Raw genomic sequence first — 16210 nt, forward strand, 5'->3', positions numbered from 1 at the left:
CCCCTGGGATGATTTTATATCTTGATCTATAAAGATCCTTTGATAGAACGATTATCTTATACTTCGTCCTCTAGATTTAGATGATCTAACTCATAACCCCGAAAGGTGGGAATCTTTTCGACATAAGTGGTGATTCCTTTATGAAAGCACGCCATCTGTCCTAATTCTTTGCTGTTTTGCACAAGTCTGCGATGATTGGCTCTTTGATATTAGATCTATAAATATCTACAGAGGCATTAGAGGCTTACGTTTTTCTTGGCGGGAAATCATTTTCCAGTCTCGTTCTTCTCGACCTATATAATTAACCCTTTTGAAGTAAGAAAGACTCTCAAACCTGAAGATCACAAAAGACACAGACGTTTTAAATAAATAACAACACATTCTCTGCGTGTTGTTTTAAGCATTTCAGCTTATATTCTGTAAGGTTTTCTTTAGTTTATTGTAGCCACTGAAATGTCTCTGACTAGTCGGACTTCATTCAGCATGTCTTGAATGTTTCTCAGTACACTTCTGAGTCGCTCTGAATTGGGATCGTCGCTGTATTCATTCACGGTGAATTCTACCTTACGCAGTTGTCGACGGTCTTTCAAGGCAGTGCAGATAGCATTGGCCACCTGTTGGATGATATCATGGGACGTCTTTTTAGTGAAAATACTATTATAACTAAAATCAAATACTTTATTTTAAAATCAAAATAGTTATGTAGGGTAGCTGAGGAGGCACTAGAAGTCGTTAGTGCTAACCGCTCCTCGGTTAGTCTAAAATAATATGTAACGTAGGCATACTCGTTTTATTTTGTGTTTACTTCGAATTATAATGCGCACACCATCAGCAAAGCTCCTGACGGAGTCTCGATAAATTTGTCATAGTGTTGCCAACTTCAATGTTGATAAACTGGCAATCCCTTCATAACACCATCATTATCACATCATTAGATATTTTATGCTAAGTTACAATATCAAAAAGGAAGTTTTAGGAAAACTTGCCCCCCCCCCTTTCTTTTTTTTTCTCTTTCCAGACCTCTCAATTAAAATACCTTTATATTACGTAGCTTAACAAAAATTGCTGAGGTAGGCTACCCTTTCCAGGCCTTGCGATCCATGGAGGCAGGTAAATATCATATGCTTTTATGTCCCACTGTTATCGTCACTGTCATGTGGCCAGCAAAACGACCAACCACCTTTATTTCCCAAACGTATCAGGTACACACATTTCAAAATCCCAGAATTCACCGAATTCGAACTCGAGACCCATTCGGTTCGGAAACCAAGCGCTCTACCACCTCAGCCATTGCACCCCCCTAGAAAAAATGCATTGATAACTTGAACATAGCAGTTTTACAGCCTACCTTTTAATGACATGTTTCATCAAATAAAATTGCAAACAGTTTTTTTTTTAAGTTCACGTCTTTCTTTGTAAGATGTATCTTCTTTTGTATCTGCCTGATGTTGTGCAGGTGTCTGATAACCCTAATTCAATACCCCAATGACGTGATATTTATCCCCAATGACATGACCTATTCCCCAATGACATGACATATTCCCCAATGACCTATTCCCCAACGGCATGACCTACCACAACTCCTGCATTAGCCATGACACGCAAAGTCTTCAAGTTGCGACATTGTTGTACTATGCTAATGAGCTCATTGTCCACAGAGTCCTGTAAGCAGTTAAAGTGTAAGTTGACTTCCTCTAGTGTGAGTTGGAAGTTGTGGACTAGATGTGTCAAGGTTTGAGATAGCTGGACGAAAATAATTCAAAGCATTACACACTTTGCACGAGCTACAGTAGCAAATTGTTTTCAAAGTAATTTTATCTCTTTTTTATTCGCGTACTATTGTATGGCAACGGTAACGGTTTTGCCCCTCCCCCCCCTTTTTTTTTCGCATTAAAAAGTAAAAAAAAACACAACAAAAACTGTGACTACTAGGCTACAGGAGCAGACGATTGGTAAAGAGCAGAAGTACTAAAAGTACTAAAAGTTTTTTTCCAGATCGAGGCTGAAATATAAGATTCTGAATATCAAAGCATTACAGACTCCAGCCATCCTTGACTTTTGTTGGTCAAGACTTAGTGGCAAAATTTTTTATCTGGTCACATGACACCATCATTAGGCTTACTTTAAGGAGGGAGTGTCACGCCCATCATGCTGGGATATTTGTCAACACGGGGTTTTCTAGCTGCTGCATCAATATACGTTGACACATTTGACTTTTATATATATGACCAAGAAAATTACAGACCGTATATCAAATAAAAAAAAAACGTTAATTATTTTTGGTAGCAGGGAACAAACTCTTTTGATCTAGAAATTCGTTCAGATGAGCTACTAGGTGGATGATTGAGGTTTAGGTTTAAGTTACAATCGTTGTTCATATCTAAAGCTTCCTACTGTTTTTTTTTTTTTACAAATCATTTATTAAATTCACCCTGTAGGTCTGTCTGTCTGGTAAAACGTTGTTACACGTTATTTCTCCCAGGCCTTTCAATGACGATTGGTCTCGCCGCGACACAGAATATAATGTAGGCTACCCTTAACACTATTTATAAATATGATTCCGTAGTGCTATTAGTGCATGGAATGGGTTGCCTGAATCAGCCAGGAAAACCAACGACTTGGCAGAACTTAAGTCATTGATTAACATGCAAGACTAGGTTGACCTAGGGACACGCGTAGGACGTAATCGTCTTTTTTGGAAGTAACGTCTGTATTTTATGAGATAAGATAAGATACGGATACCAGTGCTACAAATAAGTGTCATACATGTGCATCAAAAGCGCTCTCCATCTCCGAGGTCATAGAGAAGCGAGACAACGGCATGCCCTGGGCTAACATCGGGATGATTGTCTCCGAGTCTGCTATTCTGAGTAGGCTCAGTCTGACCTTGACCGCTGGACAGGAAGCGTTTAACAATTTCCATGTCCCGGGTGTAATCACATGATCTGGAGGGGGAAAAAAAGTGTTGTTTTTTTATGCTCTTATAGATCTAGTCTTAATTTGTCACATTTACCACATGTAAGTCTTTACATTCGTAGTTCAGTCATTATGCTCATCAGACAAAGAGGAAAATATATAGAGCTTTAAATAAGAAAGAAACAAACAAACAAAATCATGGTTTTAAACGGAATGAATGTTTCAATAGAATATAAAAGTGTTTTTTTTTTTGTCCCAATTTCTTGCTCTGACCAACATTATCATTTGTCTTAACGCATCTGAATGGGTTCAATGATCGATCATTTAAAAAAAAATGAACCGAATCGCTCCACATTGCGACAAACATGATTAACTGAAAATGTGATTATAACAATGAACTTGCGAACAGGGCCGGCCTTAGGCATAAGCAAACCAGGCAGTCGCATAGAGCCTTCGATTGATGCGGGCCTCGCACAGGACTGAAAAACATTTTTTTTAGAGAAGAAATAGCGAGACTTGTGCCCAATGTTATTGTTGGAGTATACTAGGTTTAAATAAAATGCGTTTTTTTTTTCTATGCCATTAGGGGCCACTAAATTCACTTTTCTATTAGCTAAGGCCGGCCCTTTTACGACTTCCAAGATTTACTAGATCTAGATCTAGAGTAGTAAACATTTTGAGCGCATTCAAATAGCATGTTTTCTACATAAAAGGCGAACATTTAACTCAAATGTAAGTAAAGCTAAAAAACCCATATCCACTTACAGTGATCCTCTATTACAGAAGCACGAATAGTAAGGCATTTCAGCTTGTCTTTCAGTACGACCGAGAGATTCATAAGCAACTCATTCGAAATGTAGCAGTAATTTAGACTTAGGTTTTTTAGATTGGTAAAGTTCTGCAGAAAAAAATAGCATTAAAAAAAAAAGTTAACAACAGGAACACGATATCTTAGTAGTTGCTATTCCCTTGATACTTGTTAATTATCAACAGAAAATAATATACTACTATCAGTGGCGTCGCTATGGCTGTGGGGGAGGGCTGCAGACCACACTGGGTGACACCCAAGTGGAAAAAATGCACTTAGGCAAAAGCAGAAGACTCTTTAAAAATATAAGTGTTATATCATTGTATTTTGTACAAAGCTTATATCAGCTCACTTTGTCTGTCAAGTACACTTTTTGTACACATTTTGTTTCACATTATTATATAATCTTCCATGTTCATCGAACATAAACTATTGGTAACAAAATATTTCGAATCGCACAGATTTATTATTGTTAGTCTTGATCTATTACAAATTTAATTACATGACTGATCCAAACTAATTGATATACATTCATATAAGCTTTTTTTTTAAATTTAAAGTAGGCCTATTATTTTGTATTTTGCCTGTTTTTATTTACAGACTCTAGACACATTATAGTTATGGTTCAAAGCAGGACATTTTGGCAGAGCAGTTTTGGAGCTGGCCTAAAGGTAAAGGCGTACTTAGGGTGGGGGGAGGAAGGGGGATAGTTTGAAAATCCCCTGGGCCCCCACTTGAATCGTGTTTTTACATTAAATATTACGCAAAATGCAGGGCCCCCAAAGAGGTCAAGCCCCCCCCCCGGGTCCCCAAAGTATGGCAACGTCCTAGCTACGCCACTGCCTAAAGGTATCTTTGCCAGAAAACGCTAGTGATGTTTTGATGAACGTACTCAGTTGAAGCTAGAGGGGTATTGTATAAAATGTACCTATTAATATATAATGTTCAAGCTTACACTGATTATGCTTGTAAAAATTTCTTGGTCGCTTAACGTAAAAAATGAATCGAAATAGTCAAGGAGGTGAAGACAACAGACATTGTGACCTGACGATTGCAACAGAGCGTTTAAAATGGCTGCCCCTTCCGTTAAAGTAAACTGACACAACTCCATCCGTACGTGCTGAAACATATGCATATATCATGGCTTTTAAATATTTGGGCAGTAAAGTTATCAAGGCACCGTCCGAAAATTACAAATTTGGTAATGCTTATGTGCATTTATTTTTTATATCTGTAAAGCAATGTGTTAGAGTTTTCATTATATTCTACTTTAGACTGTTTTCTTATTTACAGACTTCTAGAAATTAACATTGTCTGGGCTATACGCAGGGGCAATAATTATAAGGCTTGTCTTTGAGTCAGAAGATTAACGAGGAATACAGTAGTTCCCGTGGCTACGCGGCCCCGGCTTTGACATACATATTTTGTCACATTCAGGGCAAGTATAACCATTGTCCACCGGTGGTCGATTAAAATTTTCTTTTTGCAGTCTATGTCTATCCTCGACAGCGGATTTTCTCAAAAGCGTATCCAGCGGTCTTTGTAAGTGACCTCCAGCTGTCTCGTTCTGAAGCCGCATGCGACTAGGTGCTCATTACTATGTCAGCTAAGGCAAATTGGCGCCTAAGCTGGTCTTTAAAGCGTTTTCGTCGGGCTTCTCTGTTACGTCGACCACCTTTTAGCTCACCAAAAAAAGACTTCTTTTGGCATACGTTCGTCTCCCTTACGGGATACGTGCCCTGCCCAGCGTAACTGTCGGACCATTAGAAGTCACTCTATACTGTCCATACGGGCGCTTGCAGGGACATCGCTTTTCGTAGTGCGGTTTTGCCACCGTAAACGGACAGCCCCTTTATTAACATGGTAGACCACTTCACATATCTAGGAAGCATAGTATCAAATGACGAATCGGTTTCAAGGTAAGTTGATAACCATCTGGCCACGGTCAGTAGTGCTTTTGGACGCCTCCAGGCGAGAGTCTGGCGAAATAAATAGCTCCGCCTGCCTACCAAAAAAAACAATGTCTACCTAGCAGCGGTTCTCTCAACCCTTCTATATGGATCTGAGACATGGTTATTATACAGAAAGCAACTAAGACTACTTGAACGCTTTCACCTAAGATGCTTACGCAGGAGCAATAGCAATTATATATATATATATATATGGTGCTGACACGATTACTGTTCTTTATTGCTTTATCCTAAATACTTTCTCAAATCTAAGTTCTTAGATTATTGTATAAGAAAAAAAAATGAATACAGATAACCTTTAGATTGTTTTGTAGTTGAAACATTTTGACAAGACATTCTGTGACTTTATCTCTGAGAGATGAATACTTCCAGTAGAATCTGTCCAGTTCTAGGTCCTTGATGTCCAGGCGATTCAGTTTAGACAGCGTCATGTTATCCATCATCTTCTCCATTGTTTCATAAATGATCTTGCAGGTATTGGACGTCCTGTGGTAGCAGACGATCCTGGCCTCTTGAAGGCAGCTACCAAACATCGTGGTGAAGCGAAGGGTTTTTCTACCTGAAGTTAGTGAATCATTAAAATTACTGCAACTGTTCATTGTAGGTAGCTAATCGTACAACTGTGGCGCTATTCACATAATTGCACGATGTTTTACTTCATGGCATAATAAAATTAAATCAATGTCTATAGAGCAGTGCAGGGGGGCGGACTGGGTATCCTAATCGGCACGGGCATTTCTATTTCATCCGGCCCATAAATTGTATGATGGACATCCAATTCTAGGTCTACCTGTCCTTAAAATCATTATGTTAAGTTTGATAATGTATCGATAGCTGTACAGATGCCTACAGTGAATAGTGAATATAAATACGTCACTCAGGGGGCCCCTTTTGTGATTTCAAAAAAAGAAGATGATTACTGTGGTCGTACATAGTAGTTTACTTGTTCTGTTTCCATGACTTCTTGGTCATAATGGTTAAGTCCGGCGCTGCTATTTAGTGTTTGTAAAATGTTTGTAAAATGTTTTACATGTTTCGGATGTTCCTTCAGAGTTGATGGACGAAGGGGGATGGGAGCGGGCAAATTAAAGTATTACTTGGTACTTACTTGTTACTTTCGAATATGGTCCTCCAAGTAAGAACTGCTTCTTTCTCCAGAGCGAAGGATCCTTAAAAATGTTGTACCATGCTCGACATACCTGGGTCAAAGTTCAATCATTGTCTCTTAAGATGGTAATTGAATTTTTCAGGTTTTATAGTTACAAGACTATCGCTGATTGGATATTACAATAACTAAGAACAAAGATTGGTTCTTAACTATTAAGTTTTTTTTTAAAGATTAAAATAAGAAAATCTTCGATCGAGTGCTAAGAAGGGAAGTAGGACAATATGAGAAATATACGCGACTGAAAACATGTCCATTGGTCGTCTGCTATCGTGATTCGTTTCGCCTTTCACAAATTGAAACAGTTGGGTTTCCCTTAGTGTCGTACATGATTGTGTTGTTTGACAACAACAACAACAACAACAACGTCTGCTTCGATACGTCTTCCTGAACTCAATAACGTTATGATGACAGCATACAGGATGTCTCGAATGCTCCTCGCATTTTAGTGTTTACTGTCCCCTTGACTTCATTTGACCCGCCCCTCTTTGCTCTCGCAGATGAGTAGTGCGCCCTGGACACCAAAAAGAATGATTTCTGCAGCTAGATTGGCTTCCGAACCGGGGTCCGGGGTTCCATTCCTCATGAAGACTGGGATTTTTAATTTCGGAATCTTCGGACGCCTCTGAGTCCACCCAGCTCTAATGGGTACCTGACAATAGTTGTGGAAAGGTAAAGGCGGTTGGTCGTTGTGCTGGCCACATGACACCCTCGTTAACCGTAGGCCAGAGAAACAGATGACATTTACATCATCTGCCCTAGAATCCAGCTAGAATGTAGGAAATGCTTGGCGTCGGGGCTCCGCACTTGGCTTGGAGAGCTTACAGCGTTCTTCCAGATCCCTTATAAATCTATATAATTTTGTTTTGTCGTTTCGGTAACAGTTGTAGAAACACTGTCAATCGTCGGCAATTTTTGCTTTGACATTGACTTTAAAAAGGGTTAATTCTGAATTTTTACATACAATCGTTCGCCATAGCTGCAGTGTTGACATACATTTTAATAGTCCCATTAATGTGTCGTACACACCGCTATGTAAACACACTATGATTGGACAGGCTATATGATGCTTTATATGGGGGATACTAACATACAATAATTAATAAGCTTCTTGAGCCCTTAAATTCACTCTTATAATAGTAGATCTACATCTATTATAATAGTATCTAGACTCAAGATCTAGATCGAAATACATGTTGGCCTACAATCAAATGTTCTATTTAAAAAATTGATTTAGATTAGCTATTTTGATAGCTCCATGATACGCAAATTAGGACCCGCGGTCCGCGGGTAATATATGGCTAGTTCTGAATAAATAAATGTATTTTTAGCAGCTATTATGTTTGCAAATTAGAACTGCTATTAAAGCTTTTATGTCTGCTTAGACATATACGTAAACATATCAATTGAAATGTCTCTTACCAACAACTTTCATCAAAATATTGTATTGCGTCTTAACGTTACAATTTTTAGCCCTGGTTCTAAGGATGAGTCAAATCTAAGAATGAGTCAAATCTAAGGATGAGTCAAATCTAAGTATGAGTCAAATCTAAGAATGAGTCAAATCTAAGGAAGAGTCAAATCTAAGAATGAGTCAAATCTAAGGATGAGTCAAATCTAAGAATGAGTCAAATCTAAGGATGAGTCAAATCTAAGAATGAGTCAAATCTAAGGAAGAGTCAAATCTAAGGATGAGTCAAATCTAAGGATGAGTCAAATCTAAGAATGAGTCAAATCTAAGGATGAGTCAAATCTAAGAATGAGTCAAGTCTGCGCCCAGGATCACTAAATGGCTGTAATGATGACTCCAGTCTGAGCAGGGAGGATACTTTATAGTTCAGAAATGCTGCACTAGTATATTGATTAGTTGTTCGTACGCGATAGAGAACTTAGGAGATCGATGTCTTATAGGTTGTGATGTACTACGAATAAGGAAATAACACATTTCATTAAATTATAGGTTAGTCTACTTTGATGTCTTTGAGCATCACTGACATAAAAAAAAGGAGCTGCCTTTAAATATAAATAAAGCAAACATTTATTTATATTTTTTGGCGCCTTGTTTTTCTCTGGTGTTTTTTTAAATATTAAAAATAAATGAACATACATACCCTTGACATAGAGCTTCTGTCGGCATTATTCAAGTAGCGGCAGATTTCAACACCTATTGGGTAAGGGAGTCTGTCCCAATAACTACTTTCTGGCTTCGATTCCAGTCGTGGCTCGTCAATAATTGTAAGATCAGCAAACTTACGCCTTCGTTTGGGAGCCTTGGCCTTGACCTCGGCATTGTCTTGGACTTCCTCCTTCTCTGTTTCTTGGGCTTCGTCTGAATTCTTAATCTTTCGTTTCATTATCTTATTTCAATGTTCTATTCTAAGTAAATAATTACAAAAAGTTTAATTACAGTGTATTTGTTGGTATGTTCTGTAGCTAGATCTAGTTCAATATCGATGTAAAATGTAGTAAGATGTAATGAAATACACAAGCATTACAGGTGGTGAGTTTCTGTAGATGGTAAAATCGCCACAAAGCGTATTGATCATTTTTTGAAGATATAGATCTACTTCCGTTCATCTGAAGCGTAAATTTATGCAAAAGACCAAACTCTTTACACAAATAAACCACACCAGATCAATTCGCGTCAAAAATCATAAAGATTGTATTATGTTATTTGGACATATCATAGACTATATATATAGTCTATGGACATATTAACATGTAGCCTACATATTTACTTTGAAAAAAACATTGACTTGAAAAACAAAGAAATATTTCAGACGAAGCTTCAAGAAACATCAAGGAAGATATGGCCCTCCGACCATTATATTTTACTGCAATAGATAAACAAATCCGTTGATGGCAGAGAATGAATGGAAGTTTTATTTTCGTTGCATTTATTATCTAGGTTAAATGAGTTTTTAGATTCGGCACAACATGATGCCCTTCATTTGAAATTGTCTAGTAGAGTTGTGCAAAAGCACCTGGACCCCTAAGACCAGCAAAAGCGAACAAGAGCTCCCTCTACCGGCCTGAATGAACGACGCCTTTCATAGACATACCCGTAGTGTCTCCAAGTACTAAGTGTCTGTACTGGGTCTACTCTCACTTAACACTGTCCAGGAAACAGGTGTTTTTAGGGTTTCCTCACTTGGAGCAGAAACGCCACCAGAAATATTTGGGGCCCCAGCCAACTTTTTACGTGTAGGCCTACTGCCCTTCTCCCCCCCCCAGGCCAAAAAACCTTAAAATACGTTTACAAGATGCGTTACCTCTCTCATGCGCTATCTCTTGACTACTTTGTTAAAGACCTTGACTTATAAAGAACGTGTTCTACTGTCTCTGTATATCTTCCTGCTGGCAGCTTTCGACATAGGCAATACGTTTATATAGGCAATACGTTTATATAGGCAATACGTTTACGTTTATATAGGCAATACGTTTATATAGGCAATACGTTTACGTTTATATAGGCAATACGTTTATATAGGCAATACGTTTACATTTATATAGGCAATACGTTTATATAGGCAATACGTTTATATAGGCAATACGTTTACATTTATATAGGCAATACGTTTATATAGGCAATACGTTTATATAGGCAATACGTTTATATAGGCAATACGTTTACATTTATATAGGCAATACGTTTATATAGGCAATACGTTTATATAGGCAATACGTTTACATTTATATAGGCAATACGTTTATATAGGCAATACGTTTATATAGGCAATACGTTTATATAGGCAATACGTTTACATTTATATAGGCAATACGTTTATATAGGCAATACGTTTATATAGGCAATACGTTTACATTTATATAGGCAATACGTTTATATAGGCAATACGTTTACATTTATATAGGCAATACGTTTATATAGGCAATACGTTTATATAGGCAATACGTTTATATAGGCAATACGTTTATATAGGCAATACGTTTATATAGGCAATACGTTTACATTTATATAGGCAATACGTTTATATATGCAATACGTTTATATAGGCCATACGTTTACGTTTATATAGGCAATACGTTTATATAGGCAATACGTTTATATAGGCAATACGTTTATATAGGCAATGAGTTTGTTCGGACTTAAGCCAGATTAGTCTCAATGTAAGAAGGGCAACAGGAGGCCCTAGACATGGTGAATTGCGTGGCTCTAAAAAACAAATTAAAAAATAAAATAAACACCGAATTATACAATTATACAATTTATCCGAAACATACCTGTATCTAAATCTAAGCCAATAATTAACTACAATTCATATTGAGCAATACTTGCAGCCCATGGCTAGGGTCTCATTGGCTTCTTACACATATTCGTGCAGATAATAATAATAATAATCATTTTATGTATAAAGCGCTGTTAACAAACAAAATGTAGGCTCATGGCGCTGTAATAACATTACAAACATAAACACGGTAACTTAAATGACAATTGATCTAAAAATGTTTTAAACAGATAGGTCTTAATGTTCTTCTTAAAAGTGGTGTAGCATGTTATTTGTCTGCTATCAATGGGGAGTGAGTTCCAAACCTTTGGTCCGTGCAAGGAAAAAGCCCGCAGACCGTAGCTTTTGAGGGAGAAACGTGGCACCACTAAAAGCGTTGAGTCCATTTTTGTATGCCAGTGACTATTAAAGTAAATAAAGTATTTGAACTTCTTGTTTTGGTTAAAATTCGCATTATTATTTCATTTGTATTAAAGAAAAGCTGACGAAACCGTTTTTATTTAAATGCGAGTAGGATTGGCGTTTTCCATATTGAATGACACTCCGAAAAGACAATTTTGTCTGTTCTTAAGGAGATTTGCATGATTTTTTTTTTTTTAAGATTTTAATAGTTTCAGGAGATTTGCATGACTTTTGTGTATATTTTTCACTTTCAGAAGAATTCCAGGAACCCTTTATCAAGAAGTTAAAATGGTTTAATTTAATAATTTACATCTACGATTCGCACGAGACCTATGAAAGTGCTGGGCCCACTGCGGCCGCATAGGTTGCAGTTGCCTAAGACCGGCCCTGGTGCAGATGCCCTCAAACTTCAACAAACCAGACTCCAAGTGTCTATTTTTTCATCAAAAGGAAGCAACAAAGGTCTTCTAACATAAGTAGTCGAACAAGAGACTTAGAACTCTGATGTGTCTTACATAGGTAGTTGAACAAGAGACTTAGAACTCTGATGTGTCTTACATAGGTAGTCGAACAAGAGACTTAGAACTCTGATGTGTCTTACATAGGTAGTTGAACAAGAGACTTAGAACTCTGATGTGTCTTACATAGGTAGTCGAACAAGAGACTCTGATGTGTTTAAGAATTCATGCAAGTTTCCCTTTTTTTTTTCAAAAATTTTTTTTTTGAGTACACTGCAACTCCGCCCCCCCTACCCCACCACCAATCAGAGCCCTTAAGCTGCTGCCTATTTTGCCTATGCCTAAGACCGGCCTTGAAATAAGTGTCCCGTTGTGAATCTAGCTGCCACCTCTTTTCAAACCTATTTGGGTACTTGCTTGAGCTTAATGAACTTACCTTCATTTACATGGGTCTATTACAAAGTAAAGTTGGCTACATGTATAAGAACGCATGTAACAAATGCCTCTAACCTACACCTTCTGCAAAACAAAACTACACCTCCAACTTTCCTCCACAGAGCACACAACACAACTAGCAGACCTGACCTAACTTTTATCTCTACAGACATTACCGACTCTTCTAAAATAACAGTACTTGAAGACATAGGTAGTGACCACAGGCCTATACTCCTCAATATTGGAACGCCAGGTAGATACCAATCCAACAAAACAACTAGATGGAACTATAAAAAAGCTAACTGGGCAGCTTTTTCACAAGAAACAGACACAAGACTATCAAGCATAATTGAGACAGACGTCAATTCAACCTACACAACTATAGTCTCCAACATCTTACAATCAGCAAAAAAATACATCCCTCGAGGCCAAGTTAAGAAATACAAACCTTTTTGGACACCTGAATTAGAAATATTAGTAAAAGAAAGAAACATGGCCAGGAAGACTATAGAAAAAAATCCTACTAGAGAGAACAAGACAACGTACAACAAATTGACAGGGCTTATAAGATACAAAATTAAAACAGAAAAAAAAGAAAAAGTGGACCACAACATGCGAACAACTAGATCTAAACAAGGATGGTCGAAAGGCCTGGACCCTTCTGCAATGGCTAGCAGGAAAGAAACAAATAACAAACCCCCAACCTATAAAAGGCACTGACGACATAATAACAGAAAACCTTAAAAAGGCTGAAACCTTCAATAAATATTTTGCCAGCATTAACAAGTCAAAGCCAAGAAAACAACTGGACCAGGCCTTCAGTAATATCTTAAAGAAAGAAGAAAAAGCTCCAACAGTCAACTGTCAGATCTTTGACACTCCCTTCACTCTACATGAGCTCAATACTGCCCTAAAAAGCCTCAAGTCAAGAAAATCCCCTGGACCCGATAAAATAACAAATGAAATGATTCGGGGACTAGGACCACAGGCCCAAAACTGTATACTTAACTTTATCAACTATACATGGAAAACTGGAGACATACCACAGGAATGGAGAACCGCAAACATAATACCCATTTTAAAGAAAAATAAACCACCTGGAGACCCAAAAAGTTATAGACCAATATCTCTAACATCCAACATGGCAAAATGGCAGAAAAAATGATCAATAACCGACTTTATTGGTGGCTAGAAAGTACTTGCTCACTCCACAATGCACAAGCTGGCTTCAGGAAAGCAAGTAGAACAGAAGACCACCTCTTTCGTTTTATCCAGGACACAGTAGAAGGGTTTCATGAAAACAAGCACACTACAGCAGTATTTATAGATTTGCAGCAAGCCTATGATAGAGTGTGGAGAAAAGGTCTATTTTTGAAGATGAAAAAAATGGGCATCCATGGAAAAATGTTCTTAAAAAACAGAACCATCCAAACCCGATTCGAAGGTGCCATCTCTAGTAAAAAAAGTTTGGAAGAAGGACTACCACAAGGTTCAGCCCTTAGCTGCACTCTCTTTCTAATCTTCATGAATGACCTCCCGGACCTCATTTCGGTCAATAAGGCACTTTATGCAGACGACCTTTTAATTTGGACTACAGAGAAATATCCAGTGCTGACTAGATCCAAACTAAATAGAGCCCTCACAACTATCTCCACATATTTAAAATTATGGAAAATGGAAATAAACAAAGAAAAGTCAGTTTATTCAATCTTTAGCCACAGCAACAAAACAGCAAAAAGAAACTACATCCTAAAAATAGACTCTCAGCCAATAAATAAAGAAGAAAATCCAACATATCTTGGTGTAAAACTAGACCAAAGACTGTCTCTAAAACACTTTATGGCAGATTTAAAAGAAAAGGCATCACAAAGATTAAACATAATAAAACACCTAGCAGGAACATCCTGGGGAGCTGAAAAGAAAACCTTAAGACAGTTATACACTGGATATGTCAGATCTGTAATGGATAACTGTCTCTCCATACAAGTAGCTGCCAACAAAACCTATCAATCATCATTAGATACTATCCAAAACCAAGCCTTGCGGCTAATTAGTGGAGGTATGAGAACTACTCCCACAGCAGCCTGTGAAATAGACTCCAATATTAAACCTCTTAAGTTAAGGCGCAACAGAGCAGCATTAGAAGCTATTGAGAGATACAGAAGGCTGGAGGACGATCATCCAAATAAATTACTAACACAGAGAAATAGGAAAAACAACCAAAAAAAATCAAAGGACTCTGATCCAACTTACTGACGAACTAGCCCTAAAACACCACCTACCCAATAACAGAGAAAAAATTACCAGGCTTTCAAACATTACACCCGGACTAAACTACAAACAACCAACCATCAAAACACATTTACAAAATAACACCTTAACAAAAGAATCAAATCCACTGGAGCTCAAAGTAGGCACGCTTGAAACAATCGAAAGCTATCAAAAAACAGCTATCCATATTTATACAGACGGATCGGCTTTCAAAGCTACCATCAATGCTGGTCTTGGTGCCTTCCTGGTCTTCCCTAAAAATAAACACTTTGAGATAAGCACACCCTGTGGTGATTACTGCTCAAACTTCCAAACCGAAATTGAGGCAATTACCATAACACTACAGACAGTGGAAAACAAATTATATGAAGGAGTGCAACCACCATCAGATATTGTTGTCTTTACAGACTCTGTGATGATCACATATGCCGGGGATTATATTATCAAACTTGACAATTCAATGAAATGAAGAAAGAAACATCTCTTTGTATTTTCTTCAAACTTCTTTAATAACTTCTTCAACTTTCACATCAAATTAACTTCTTAATTCAATAACAACTTGACACTTCATAAATAAAACTTAAAGATACATAAAACTTCACTTAGTATAACTTCAACTTCAACTACTAAAACTTTACTTAATGGACCCGCTAATATCACAAAACTTGTTACTAATCGAGAACTGAGCGAGGACCCCGTCTAACTGACTTTCCCTCAATTTATACCTTTCTTAATCGTACATTCCAGAATCATGGAAACTTCTCCCCTAATTATTTTAATAACTTTGACCTTCTAGAAGCTGACGTGTGCTATTTTTTCCTTAACCCCTTTCTTTGATTGGATACCTAAAATTAACTTGTTTACGCTGGACACTTGCACTGGTTTGAACTCGAGCTTCTAGAAACTGGTCGAAATAGGTCACAGACTCGACTCGTGACAGACTCCCAATCTACTCTGCAAGCACTTAACAGCAGCACCTCAAACAGCCCAAGAGAGTTGACAACACTCATTGTGATAATCCACCAGATGATATCAAAATTAAATATCAATATTACACTACAGTGGATCCCTGGACACATTGGCATCATGGGAAATGAAAAGGCAGATAAGTTATCAAAGGCAGGTTCATCTATGGAACAACCAGATAGACCTGTTAACTACCTCACCCTGAGGTCAATGTTAGTCAACAATCACAAAGAGGAGTGGCTCAACCAATGGGCATCAGGAAACACAGGCAGAGTCATGTACAGAGAAATGACTACGCCTAACAAACTGAACAGTATTAACTTCCTCACCCGCAAAGAACAATCTACAATCTTCCAACTAAGAACAGGACACACACCACTATTAAATTACCACCTGAACAAAATAAACTCCACACAACTACCCCTTTGCAGACATTGCGCCCACCCCTTTGAAACCGTAAACCATATCCTCTTTGAATGCCCCTCCCTAATCCACCTTAGGCAGACCCTACTTCCACTACAGCCCAACATAACCAACACCCTGTACGGCAGTGCTGAACAACTGAAGAAAAC

At 37.8% G+C, this 16210-nt stretch overlaps 1 protein-coding gene across 1 annotated transcript; it reads right to left on the minus strand.

The window, feature by feature from the left end:
• Positions 1–389: 389 nt before the first annotated feature.
• LOC106075113 (F-box only protein 39-like) lies at positions 390–9430 on the minus strand. The gene is made up of 8 exons (XM_013236032.2): positions 8971–9430; positions 6803–6893; positions 5991–6253; positions 4680–4844; positions 3682–3814; positions 2767–2945; positions 1576–1743; positions 390–614 (listed from the first exon to the last, which is right to left on the minus strand). Exons 1-8 carry the CDS (start codon positions 9211–9213, stop codon positions 432–434), a joined length of 1425 nt encoding a protein of 474 aa, XP_013091486.2. The 5' UTR covers positions 9214–9430; the 3' UTR covers positions 390–431.
• Positions 9431–16210: the final 6780 nt, after the last annotated feature.

The sequence above is a fragment of the Biomphalaria glabrata genome, chromosome 1 (genome assembly GCF_947242115.1).
Source record: "Biomphalaria glabrata chromosome 1, xgBioGlab47.1, whole genome shotgun sequence".
NCBI classification, from domain to species: domain Eukaryota; kingdom Metazoa; phylum Mollusca; class Gastropoda; family Planorbidae; genus Biomphalaria; species Biomphalaria glabrata.

Excerpts from the sequence above, each read along its gene's own strand:
- LOC106075113 (XM_013236032.2), bottom strand. The coding sequence starts at position 9,213 with ATGAAACGAAAGATTAAGAATTCAGACGAAGCCCAAGAAACAGAGAAG. Across the intron at positions 4,845-5,990 it reads AACTACAAAACAATCTAAAG|CACGTACGGATGGAGTTGTG; the intron begins GTTATCTGTATT and ends CATATGTTTCAG. Across the intron at positions 3,815-4,679 it reads TTTTTACAAGCATAATCAGT|AACTTTACCAATCTAAAAAA; the intron begins GTAAGCTTGAAC and ends TTTTTTCTGCAG.